This window comes from Coregonus lavaretus (assembly GCF_964263955.1).
Source record: "Coregonus lavaretus genome assembly, contig: HAP1_SCAFFOLD_2341, whole genome shotgun sequence".
In the NCBI taxonomy this organism is placed as follows: Eukaryota; Metazoa; Chordata; class Actinopteri; order Salmoniformes; family Salmonidae; genus Coregonus; species Coregonus lavaretus.
In genome coordinates this window covers 64,795-78,289 of record NW_028160108.1, presented here as the reverse complement: position 1 = coordinate 78,289, position 13,495 = coordinate 64,795, and the positions used below count along the sequence as shown (strand labels likewise).

General features: G+C 38.8%; 1 protein-coding gene across 1 annotated transcript; it reads right to left on the bottom strand.

Moving 5' to 3' along the window:
* Positions 1-1,616: 1,616 nt before the first annotated feature.
* On the bottom strand, positions 1,617-12,984 carry LOC311122143 (NLR family CARD domain-containing protein 3-like). The gene is made up of 5 exons (XM_084196546.1): positions 12,928-12,984; positions 10,539-10,727; positions 4,146-4,230; positions 3,789-4,017; positions 1,617-3,366 (listed from the first exon to the last, which is right to left on the bottom strand). Exons 2-5 carry the CDS (start codon positions 10,709-10,711, stop codon positions 1,916-1,918), a joined length of 1,938 nt encoding a protein of 645 aa, XP_084052672.1. The 5' UTR covers positions 10,712-10,727; positions 12,928-12,984; the 3' UTR covers positions 1,617-1,915.
* Between the last annotated feature and the right edge of the window lie 511 nt (positions 12,985-13,495).

Sequence of the window (13,495 nt, the reverse complement as noted above, 5' to 3'; positions counted from 1 at the left end):
GTCTGTCATAGTTGACGTGTACCTATGATGAAAATTACAGGCCTCTCTCATCTTTTTAAGTGGGAGAACTTGCACAATTGGTGGCTGACTAAATACTTTTTTCCCCCACTGTATCTGTTTCACCGTTTAGAAAAGAAAGGACTTTATGTATCTAGTCCCCTATTTGAAGAAGTCATAAGTATTCTGACCAATTCACTTATAGTGTATTAAAGTAGTCAAAAGTTTAGTATTTGGTCCCAAACTCGTTGGTTGCATTTGCAGTTTGTTTTGGTTGTGTTTTGGGTTATGTTTTGTCCAATAGTAACTGAATGGTGGATGATGACTGGAGTAATTTTCTGTCTAAGTGAGTAGATAACATGTTTCTAAACATTACTAAATTAATCCTGATGATGACATGATTAAGAAAAATCATGAATGAATCATGAATAATAATGAGTGAGAAAGTTAGAGGCTACAACAAAACATGCTAACCTCTCACCATTACCAATAACAGAGGGGGTATGATCCTTGTTCCTCTGTAACTTTCTCATTCATCATTATTCACCATTCATTCATGATTATTCATAATCATGGTAGCATCCACATGAATGTAGAAGTGTTCAGAAACATCTTCGATTCTTACTGACAATACAAGTGAAGTGACTCCAAAATGACAGGACATTATTCACAATTCAGTTTCTATTGGGAAAAACATCATCAAAAACACAACCAAGACAAACTGCAAATGTATTCAACAAGTTTGTAGAATCACAAGCTTGATGTAATCACTGCAGGTAAGGAATATGGGACCAAATACTAAACTTTTGACTACGGTAAATGAATTTGTCCAAATAATTACGACTTCTTCAAATGGGAGAACTAGATACATAAAGTGCTTTCGTATCTAAACAGTAAAACAGATATGTATGAAAAACCTGAAATAAAAGGTGACATTCTGTACTGTTGCCTAATATGAAACATTCTATCTGAAATCCAAAATGCTGGAGCATAACACCAAATGTAAAACTGTAAGCTTCACTGTCCAAACACATATGGTGTGGACTATGTGTGCCTGGTAAACACATGTGGATCTGGTGAACAGTTATCACTTGTTGACCAACTACAGGAATACTGACCTCAGAGTCTCCAGTTTACAGTGGGGATTCCCCAGTCCAGCAGAGAACAGCTTCACTCCTGAATCCTTTAGGTCATTGTTACTCAGATCCAGCTCTCTCAGGTGTGAGGGGTTTGACTTCAGAGCTGAGACCAGAGAAGCACAGCCTTCCTCTGTGACTCCACAGCCTGACAGCCTGCAAAGAGATCATCATGATTTCACAAACACACTGTTAATTTAACACCAGTAGTGTAGAAGGACAATGGCAGATGCATTTGGTTTATTCTCTTAAACAACATATAGATTCATCTTCCGTCTCCTAGAATTGTATGGTCATATTGTTATACTAATGTGAACATCAATGCATTGATTCAATATGTTTTTCAATAGAATATTATATACATATTATAATACATATATTTCTCTAAACTGAATATTTCTTCCTGATGATTAGTACTTAAATGTCATTTTATGTACTCACAGAGCAGCTCTGGAGGCTTTGACCACTGGCAGCAGCCTCAGAAGACCTTCCTCCGATCTGGAGTATTTCTTCAGGTCAAACACATCCAGCTCCTTTTCTGAAGTCAGCAACACAAAGACCAGAGCTGACCACTGTGCAGGTGAGAGATCTTCTTCTGAGAGACTTCCTGATCTCAGGTAGCTTTGGATCTCCTTCACTAGAGAATGGTCATTCAGTTCATTCAGACAGTGGAACAGATTGATGCACCTCTCTGGAGAGGGATTCTCCCTGATCTTCTCCTTGATGTACTTGACTGTTTCTTCATGGCTCTGTGAGCTGCTTCTTGTCTTTGTCAGTAGACCTCATAAGTGCTTCTGATTGGACTCCAGTGAGAGGCCCAGAAGGAAGCGGAGGAACAGGTCCAGGTTTCCCGTCTCACTTTGTAAGGCTTTATCCACTGCACTCTTGTAGACAGTAACTTCAGGCTTGTTTCTGATCCTCACAGAAAAGTTGCTGGACTTTGATTGCTGTTCCGCCATTAGATTCTCATTGTTGTTGATGAATGAGAGGAACACATATACAGCAGCCAGAAACTCCTGAATGCTCAGATGCACGAAGCAGTACACCTTGTCCTGGTACAGCACACATTCCTCTTTAAAGAGCTGTGTGCACAATCCTGAGTACACTGTGGCTTCATTGACATCAATGCCAGCCTCTTTCAGGTCTTCTTCATAGAAAATCAGATTGCCATTCACAAGCTGTTGAAAAGCCAGTTTTCCCAGTGACAGAATGCTCTCTTTATTCCAGTGTGGACCCGTTTCTTCTTTCCCAATATACTTTTCATTCTTCTGTTTGGTATGAAACTCCACAAGGTGTGAGTACATCTCAGTCAGAGTCTTGGGCATCTCTTCTGTCTTATGTTTCAGCATGTGTTCAAGGACTGTTGCAGAAATCCAACAGAAGACTGGAATGTGGCACATGATGTGGAGGCTCCTTGATGTCTTTATGTGTGAGATGATTCTGCTGGCCAGGTCCTGATCACTGAATCTCTTCCTGAAGTACTCCTCCTTTTGTGGGTCATTGAACCCTCGTACCTCTGTCACCTGGTCAACACACACTGAAGGGATCTTATTGGCTGCTGCAGGTCGGGTAGTTATCCAGAGGAGAGCAGAGGGAAGCAGATTTCCCTTGATGAGATTTGTCAGCAGAACATCCACTGAGGTTGACTCTGTGACGTCAAAACAAATCTTGTTCTTCTGGAAGTCTAGGGGCAGTCGGCACTCATCCAGACCATCAAAGATGAACAGAACTTTGTACTTGTCGTAGTTGGAGATTCTTGATTCTTTGGTTTCGATTGAGAAGTGATTGAGAAGTTCAATCAAAGTTTGTTTTTCACCTTTCCTCAAATTCAGCTCCCGAAAAGGGAATGAAAATACAAATTGGACATCCTGATTTGCTTTTCCTTCAGCCCAGTCCAAAATGAACTTCTGCACAGAGACTGTTTTTCCAATGCCAGCGACTCCCTTTGTCAGCACAGTTCTGATAAGTTTGTCTTGTCCAGTTAAGGGTTTGAAGATGTCGTTACATTTGACTGCAGTCTCTGGTCTTGCTTGTTTCCTGGTTGTTGTCTCAATCTGTCTCAGCTCATGTTTATTATTGACCTCTCCTGTTCCACCCTCTGTGATGTAGAGCTCTGTGTAGATCTTATTGAGAAGTGTTTGGTTTCCTTGTTTAGCGATCCCCTCAAAAACACATTGAAACTTCTTCTTTAGATTAGATTTGAGTTCACGTTGACAAATCACAGCAAGCTCATCTGAATGAAGAAATAACACAGAGGATATTAATATGATGTCTGTTTTAATGCCTACAGTATTGTAAGACTGTCTTATAAAGTTTAAATTATAATCATTTATTCTCTTGTCTGTATAAATCTGTAAATGTTTTCATAATGCATTACACACTGGTGTGACTGATTTATATCATTATTGATGGCAATAATGTTCTCTCTCTCTCTCTCTCTCTCTCTCTCTCTCTCTCTCTCTCTCTCTCTCTCTCTCTCTCTCTCTCTCTCTCTCTCTCTCTCTAACACATCCCTGCTGCTACTTGATGAGATCACTAGTTGTTGTGTTAAGGCTGCTACAATATCATTGAGTTACACAGCTACTTTAGCTGTACTTTAGCTACAGCTTTTAAATGTTCTAAAACAGCATTCAACATGAGGCAGACAGGTTTTACTTTTCTCCAGTGTGTCAGCAAGCTCCTTCTGGTTCATTTTCCTCAGGACGTGCAGTGTGATCTTCAGAGCCCCCTCTCTGGCACTGCTCTCCTGCTTCTCATCTTCAGCATCCACCACTTCCTTATCCTGCTTCTGACTCTCAAAGCCTTCTGGGAGTTCTGGACTAAGAATCCTCTTGAACATCTTCAGCTCGTTCTTCACAAACGTCATAATATTCTCTTCAAGCAACTGAAATAAATCAAGTAAATAAGTTAAGCAAGAGACTAAATGCTTTCTCATTAACATATTAATGAATGATTGACAGATCAACTTTACTTGAGGTAAACAAAACAAATGTACATAACAGGACCACATACACTGAATATGGAGGCCAGGTCTGTTTGATGACTCTGGGAAGACTGACCACTGAGAATCTCTGAGTCTGATCTCTCCTGTTGGTTTCTGTGGACAAAACATGAGATTACATCTCCTCATCCAGGGAGTACACACACACACACACACACACACACACACACACACACACACACACACACACACACACACACACACACACACACACACACACACACACACAGGGAGGGAATGTTGTGTTAGTTTAATATTGTTTCAGAACTGTGAAAATGGAAAAAAGTATTAGCCTATGGATTATGAAAACAACAAAAATAAATGGGAAAATGGGAGAGGAGAAATGACTAGAGACAGTGTTGTTTAACTCACTGACCATGACCCATGAGTTCTTCTTACCTTTTGTGAGAGATTTATTATTCTCATAAATGATGGGATGACTAACTTAGAAAGAATGCATTCTTGACTGGGCTAATGTAGGTTGTGTCACCTGGCAGGCTGTGATTGATGTGAAGAGCTGTTTTAGGGGGTAAAATTAGATAAGAATTTGTGTCTCCAAATACTAGACTATACTGGTTCTTTGTGATCTGTGAACAATCCTTGGACGTAGGGAGGGAGCTGGCTCTTCTCACTATGACAGGTGAACGAATGCCTGGAAACAGGGATGCGCTAAGAGGCGGGGGACCTGTGCGCCAACGGATTGGCTGAGTAAGTCTAAACCACGCTCAAGTCTCTACTCTGATTGGCCAGCAGAGAGGTGGGAACTCTCTCTCTGTCAGAGTATTTGAGGAAGAACATGTAATAATGAATTTAGTTCTCTGTCTGCCCTGCGAGGTTTTTCAGTGAGCCCGTATACGAACCAACATACTTATCATACATACATTTTGCATATAATAAATTTAGCTTGGATTGAAGATCTCTTGATTCTTATTTCAATACCAGATTTGAATTACGCAATTTCTAACACTTTGTTCACTAGAAAAGTCTCCCTCTCTAAACCCTATAGGATGACTCATAGACTTGTCACTCTTCATGGACACACAGCTGGGTACAGGGGAGGCTGGTCTCTCCTGCTTGATTGGGCTTCAACACAACAGAGACAAACATTACATCTCTCATCTACTCTGAGCTCAGATGGGGAAACATAAGAAGAGTTTCATTCCAAAACGCTATATATCAATTTTCAGAAATGTTCGTAAATTAGCTTTTATTGTTTAAAGAAATGATGAAAGAGATTGGTGTTTTTTCACTATCTAATCATGGCATGGGATTGTTCAATGACAGACATGTATTTGTTTAAAATCTATCACTTGATGGTTTCATTTCAAAGAGACAAATAATCATGTTTTTTTTGTGCAATTTTCTATACATCTGCCTCACTCTCAGAGAAATAAGTAGTACTGCTAGGTTTTACACAGTAATAATATATATCTGTCTCACTCTCAGAGAAATAAGTAGTACTGCTAGGTTTTACACAGTAATAATATATATCTGTCTCACTCTCAGAGAAATAAGTAGTACTGCTAGGTTTTACACAGTAATAATATATCTGCCTCACTCTCAGAGAAATAAGTAGTACTGCTAGGTTTTACACAGTAATAATATATATCTGACTCACTCTCAGAGAAATAAGTAGTACTGCTAGGTTTTACACAGTAATAATATATATCTGACTCACTCTCAGAGAAATAAGTAGTACTGCTAGGTTTTACACAGTAATAATATATATCTGCCTCAGTAGTACTGCTAGGTTTTATACAGTCAAATGTGGCCGACCGGCTCGATTCGGTCTTATGTAGCAACATTTGAAATTGTGTTTTTTTACATTGGATAAAAGTAGAGACTCAGCTAGAAAAAGGTATATCATACACTACAGTTGAGGAACAATGGGAAAGTAATTCTGCTTTGAAAGATGATAATCAATTTTGAGAAAATGGTCTTTGAAAATGTTGGTTCACCTACTGGAGAGCTCTTCTTTATCTACAGTGGTATTACTTTGGCAGATAATGTCACCCATCTAAATAAATAGTATATATATATATATATATATATAGTTAACTAAATGTATGATGTTTTTGGTTTATGTCAGTTTCATTGTTTGTTATGCTATAAATTGTTATTTTATGGTTGTAAGTGGTAAAATTAACTAATTAATTAATTACTACTTTAGTAAGGATATACTTTATTCAGTACTACTGCAGTTGCTAAATAATTCCAATAGATGGCAGCATAAGACCACGAATGACATTTCAGAAGGTTAGTTTAGTTTTCTCCCTGGATACACCACCACTCCCCCTCACAGGAAAACTCCTGCACACGCTTTTTACTGTCCCTTTCCACACTGCTAACGCAAGAGGAACGACTGAAAAAGCATTTAACAGATTACTGTGAAATAATATAATGATGATTCATGTTTATTATTAGCTGTTTTTATGCTCATGTTTTGAAATTATACTTCATTACTATAACGATGATCAATAAGCCTGAACATTAATTTAGTCACCTCTGGTCGAGAAAAACGTATTTTCCTAGTACATTCATTGTCAGATTCATCAACCAGCAGCGAGCACTCTGCCTTCTAGCACAAGCGAGGGGCATGTTGAGGTACATTTGCTATCCGGGAGGGTTGCATGATGTAATTTATTGGTGGGCTGGAAGACGCACTCTTGTCTTATCTATTCCGAGGTTGTTTAATCGTAATATTAGATATTTAAAAATGCATGTATCCTAGGGTTGAGGTTGGAGCATCTGACTAGTGATTATTTACCAGGGGTTCAACACCTGCTATAGTCACTATTTAATTGCTCTTCCAAAAGCATCACAGGCCTAATACGAAATATATAGCTAACTAAAGTAATGAGTGACCATTTTAGAAAATCATGGGATATATAATATTTGGTTGCATCCTATTTTATGTCAATCATATTGCTGCTTGTAGCCTATAACTGATGCTTCGTGGTCTTATGCTGCCATCTATTGGAAATATTTAGCTATTAAAAGTTATTAATTCACGTACAGACATTGGTGAGGCAGCTCAGAAATAAAGTGTATTAGATCAGTCACAAACCTGCCCCACGCCAATTGCTGGACCTTCACACAGTGGTTACTAGGTCACCCAATTCAAACCATATTTGAAAAATAAAACAAATGTGTCTTATTTATCAAGTGTTCTGTCTTGCAATTATACATATAATAAAATAACAACAAAATAATCAAAACGCAATTTAATACTATATTTGTATTTACTAAGATAATATTATTACTAAAATAGTTTCTAAAAGTGTTCTAGGCTACCCTACCCTAGAATTAGGGGTTAGGGTTACGGCTAAAATAGGTTATAAGTAGGGCAAGAGTTTCTGTATAGCACTTTGTGACATCTGCTGGTGTAAAAAGGGCTTTATAAATACATTTGATTGATTGTTAGGTTTAGGGTTTTTATGGCAAAAAACTGTTTGGGTTTATAGCACTCTTGCGCCTCCCTTTGGCCATCTGTGGGTACTACATAACTCATTCATTACATTTTTTACATTTACATTTTACATATTTAGCAGACGCTCTTATCCAGAGCGACTTACAGTTAGTGAGTGCATACATTTTCATACTGGCCCCCCGTGGGAAACGAACCCACAACCCTGGCGTTGCAAGCGCCATGCTGTACCAACTGAGCTATATGACACTTGCTAGGCTCATAATCTGAGGTAGCAACTGCGTTTGATCTACAAATCCATTAGCTAGACCACCTGATTAGACAACAATCACCCCATTATACCCATTTGGTTTGCAACTCAGTGAACCTGCGCAGCATTCGCTCAATTTGATGCCTATGAAGGAAGAGTTCGATGCATATCAAATTACCCAGCAGCCATTTAGTTTAGATTGTACCCTTTTTTTCTAAACAAATATTTTTTTAACCATGACCAGAAAATGTTTAAAGTTTGATGGCTTTGCGCCAGACAACACCGCCTAGACTGCGGCTCCCCACAACATGTACTCAGGTTAACAGTGAGCGCGCTCACCAAGTAGCAGTAACCTTGTTAATAATAAGTTACCTGAGGTAAACCTACAGGGTTAACGCTCACCAAGTAGCCGTAACCTTGTTAATAATAAGTTACCTGAGGTAAACCTACAGGGTTAGCGCTCACCAAGTAGCAGTAACCTTGGTAATAATAAGTTACCTGAGGTAAACCTACAGGGTTAACGCTCACCAAGTAGCCGTAACCTTGTTAATAATAAGTTACCTGAGGTAAACCTACAGGGTTAACGCTCACCAAGTAGCAGTAACCTTAGTAATAATAAGTTACCTGAGGTAAACCTACAGGGTTAACGCAGGCAGGTCTCATTGATAACAATAGTGAAGCTGGCATTGTGACGCAGAACAATGGGCTGGGAATAGAACGTTCTGAAGGCGAGTCGGTGTCACGGAGCTCAATAGAACTAATAGGAGCTGGTAGGGTGAAAAATGCCCTAAAATAAGGCCTGTTTTTTCGCGATTACTTCATAACCTGGAACGGAAGGTAATATTATGAAACTGGGCTCCATGGCGGATGCAAAGAACTAATTTGATCAGAAATAAACGTTGTAAAAAATGTCACTTGAGGCGCCCGGAAAATAATATTCAAAAGTTCAGTCCTTGGACACAGAGGGGTTAAACACTAAAGTTACCATCCATCTAGTGAAGAGAGGAGAACCGGACAGAGGGAGAGTAGGTACCCAGCATCCGTCAACGAGAGAGGGAGAAGCCCTCCACGGTATTTAACAGGTGGAAGAAACAACCAGGGAGCTCCATCGGTCCACAAGAAATGCAGGCAGCCGGTGATGATGTAGTGGTAGCTAGGATAACTAGGATGCTGCTGGTAGAGTAGCTAGCTTAGCTAGCTGTACCGACTAGCTTGACTAGCTAGCAGGTCGTTCGTCTGTCCCTCGAGGATGATGACGAATCCGGTGAACCACAAGATGAAACAAGAATAGCGAGTGAAAAGGATCTGGCTACACTCATACTGTTACTGACCATTACGCAAAAAAGCTAATTGAACAATAAACTTCGGTGTCTCAACACTGTAACAAACTCCGTTGTTGTTCCCCAAGATCACCACAGACCACTCTGCGCGTAACTGGACAATATGCTTGGCGCCAAACCGTACGTGGACGCGGACAGTTCCAGAACGCGGACATGAGCAGAGCAACACAAGACATTTACATTTACATTTTAATCACTTAGCAGACGCTCTTATCCAGAGCGACTTACAGTTAGTGAGTGCATACATAACCCAGTCTTTATACTGGCTTACATTAGTAATATTCATTTATTTATTTTTTATATGTAAAACAAACATTCAAAGTTTTTTATAACAATATTTTCAGATCTGGGCCCATATCCACAAAGTGTCTCAGAGTAGAAAATTGGTCGTATAAGTGCTGAGAATTAAGACATTTTACTCTTATGGGTATAAATGAATGCATAGCATTTTGTCTTCGTTTTGGCAGATTAACTCATGCTTATTTCTAAAGATTAACTCAGGTTTTGGCCCAGCGGCTAAGGAGTTGGAGCAGTGGCAGAAGTTGGACATATGGCAGAAAGGTGGCTGGTTCGAATCCCGGGCCGGGCGCTGGAAAAAAACGGTTGGAGTTGATCTGACCACTGGAGGGCTGCTGGGTTCACATCCTCAAAACATTCACCTTTTGTTGATCAGAACTCTAGAGGTTCTTCTTCACTGAACCCAAAAATATATCTAACTTTTAGTGGTTCCATATATTAAGGAAGTGATAGAAGCCTTTTTGGTTCTATAAGGAACCTTCTTTTCTAAGTGTATAATGAACACATTTTTCTTTTGATTATTTAATTACATACATCATGTTTTTTCAAGTTATCCCTTTGGAGCGCAACATCAAGTTGTTAAAAATTGAATCCTAAATTGGCCATGGCTATAAATTGGCCAATTGAAGGCATCTAGGGCGAAATATGTGTTCGATGAAAATGAACATTGTATGCAAAGTTGTAGGCAACATTATTGACAAGGGACCCTGATGCCTACGATGCCAAAGCTATTTAGAGTTGTTAAACGGGTGTGAAGAGTGTGTTGGTATAACGGTAATATTGTCAAAATTCCGCTTGTAACAACCATCAGAATTGGTCAAAGAAATATGCATTCCATTATATTAGGCAATAATGAAGAGTAGGCAAAGTGGTTGTGTCGTATTAAAATTCTATCAAATGTCTTCCATTGCAACGAGTCCAGTCAGGGTGCTGCAGAACCCCTGCAGTACCTCCACTGACCCCGGATTGAGAACTCCTGATTTAGCAGATGCTCTAATCCAGAGTGATTTACAGTAAGTGCATTCATCTTAAGATAGCTATTTATTTTGTAAATAAAATCAATAAATTCTTCATAAAATTGTCATCTCACCTCTTAGCTTTGGTGTCATGTTCCCCAGAGAGACGTATTTTAGAGGCAGGGCCCCCCTCCTCTCTCTCCCCAGAGAGACTCATTTTAGAGGCAGGGACCCCCTCCTCTCTCTCTCCAGAGAGACTCATTTTAGAGGCAGGGCCCCCCTCCTCTCTCTCCTCAGAGAGACTCATTTTAGACCACTGACCCCTAAACAGAGATGCAGCATGTTGGTTGTGGTGAACACAGTGACAACTAATTCTAGAATGTCAATTGTTCTCTTTTACTCATGATCTCTTAGAAATAAAACATTTACTAACAGACATATCCAAACAGTCAGGTGATTTAATTTAATCACATGAACATTGTTACGTTCCTCAACAAAAAATAAAACATTGTCTCTCAAACAGAAGAAGGAACTAACAAAGAGTCACTAACAACAACCAAAACGAAACAGGTGGTTTTAGGAGGGGTTCTGAAAGACACTCATGGGGGTGTCCACTAGTGGTGGGAATCAGAGGCTTTCTGAACGCTTTGGGGCTTTCACCAAATTGTGCCGAAAATGCCATTGATAGATTTGAGTGCTAATAAACAACATTTAGTTAGAATGTGTGGTTCGCTTTTTGCCTCCAGGTTCACTATGTTTTGAAAAACGATGCATATGTGACTTTCAACATGGCACCGTCATAGGATGCCACCTTTCCAACAAGTCAGTTCGTCAAATTCCTGCCCTGCTAGAGCTGCATGTTTGTTGATTTATGTAATGGCATATATTTTAATGATTTATGTAATGTATTTGATCTATTGAAATATAATTTTGATATAGTTTAAAATTTAGTTTCATGGTCATTTATTATGTTTTCCAGAGTCTCCAACCAAACTCTGAGATCAGTCTCTCCAGTACCCAGTCATCTGTCCATGAAGAGTGACATCTCTATGGATCATCCTATACATTTTAGTGATAAATCAGGGACCTTTGACCCCAGGTAAGTTACTGGTCAGAATTGATGATATTACTATTGAAGAGGAGAATCTTCTAGATCTGAAACCAGATGTATTTTGTGTATCTGAGCATATCATTTGTTGTTTATGTTACATATTTTAATACACTGAGTGTACAACATTTTCCACAACATTTCCAACGGAGACCATCAGGTTGGTAAGTCATCATACTGTAGCTCAAACCTACTGTGATGACGACCTAACTTTATAATAGTTCGTAGCCTACCTAGCAGAATCTGCCCGTCTTTCTTTCAAAATCAACACATTTATCTGTCTTCTAATGCAGTGGTGTAAAGCACTTAAGTAAAAATACTTTAAAGTATCTGTACTTTACTATTTATATTTTTAACAACTTTTACTTTTACTTCACTACATTCATAAAGAAAATGATGTACTTTTTACTCCATAAATTTCCCTGACACCCAAAAGTACTCGTTACATTCAGAAAATTGTCCAATTCGCACTTATCAACAGAACATCCCTGGTCATCCCTACTGCCTCTGATCTGGCAGACTCACTAAACACAAATGCTTTTTTAAAATGATGTCTGAGTGTTGGAATGTGACCCTGGCTATCCGTAAATGAAAATAACAAGAAAATTGTGCCGTCTGGTTTGCTTCATATAAGTAATTTTAATTTTAATTATTCCTACTTTACTTTAGCAATTACATTTACTTTTGATACTTAAGTATATTTAAAATCAAATACTTTTAGACTTTTACTCAAGTAGTATTTTACGGGGTGGCTTTCACTTTTACTTGAGTCATTTTCTATTAAGGTATCTTTACTTTTTCCACCACTGTTCTAATATTCCATATGCGCCACAGTTTGAACAGACATTTTGTAACTGCGTAGGCTACAAAGTCACTTTCAATTTCAAATAAGGAAATGAAGTTATAACGGTGACTGGGTAAATTAGTTTTCCATTGGCCGGCTCCCCGGGTGGGCAGAGTTGGCACGTTTTAGACCATTCCATTGGTCATTAAATTAAATGTCCACCAGGTTTAGCTGTGCTTTTTTCCCTCCAAAATGTGATTTACTGTAGGTCTATAATAATTGTAAACAGGCCTACAAATCCAAAAGGTTTTAATTTGAGATTGTTCATTTGTATGCCTCAAATATTAAACTGTCTTCAAATATCTGATGATTAGTTGAATCAGGTGTGTAAATGCTGGGCAAGAACAAAAGGATTGAGAAACCCTGAGATAAACATAAAACCCTATCATTTAAAAGCTCCTCCACCATCTTTACCAGACGTTTGACTGATAACATGTGATAACACTTTGAAAACTGCTGTCTGCCAGCAACTAAGCTCAAGTAGCAGTTCTACTAACTAGTAATATCTCATTCCAGGTATTCATTCTCTTACTCTGTCCATTAGAATAGATTATTATTCAGAAATACTGACTTTATTTTTTTGTTCTCTCCATACAGCGTTTTCTGCTCTGTCGTCTCAAAATGGATCCTGTACAAAAGAACAACTTTACTTTCTGTTTCAGCTCAACCGTCTCCCCTTCCTGATAATCAAGTGTTTTATTGGTATCTTCCACTAGATGGCAGTAAACACCTGCTGTAACTAGACTACGACTATGTGTTCGGTTTCATACATGCAGTTTCCCAGAGGAGGAGTGCTGATCTAGGATCAGGTCCCCCCTGTCCATCTAATCTGTTTCATTTTGATCTAAAAGGAAAAACTGATCCCAGATCAGTACTCCTACTCTAGGAATACTGTCACAGGTGACTCCTCAAGATGAGGCTCATGATATATAAGTTATATTCTTTAAGAGTCAATTAATATCATTAATTGAACTGCTTTGCCATGAACAGATCTGTGACGTCTTAACTTAAAGGTACTATATATACTTTATGGTCATTTTAATGGGGTTGTGTAAAGGATTTTTTGAGTACATCATAAAGAAAAAAGGGGAATTCCTCTGAAAATCAGGAACACCATTCTTCCTCCTGCCCCACCTATT

Excerpts from the sequence above, each read along its gene's own strand:
- LOC311122143 (XM_084196546.1), bottom strand. The coding sequence starts at position 10,711 with ATGAGTCTCTCTGAGGAGAGAGAGGAGGGGGGCCCTGCCTCTAAAATG. Across the intron at positions 4,018-4,145 it reads ACCTGGCCTCCATATTCAGT|TTGCTTGAAGAGAATATTAT; the intron begins GTATGTGGTCCT and ends GATTTATTTCAG. Across the intron at positions 3,367-3,788 it reads TGCTGACACACTGGAGAAAA|ATGAGCTTGCTGTGATTTGT; the intron begins GTAAAACCTGTC and ends TTCTTCATTCAG.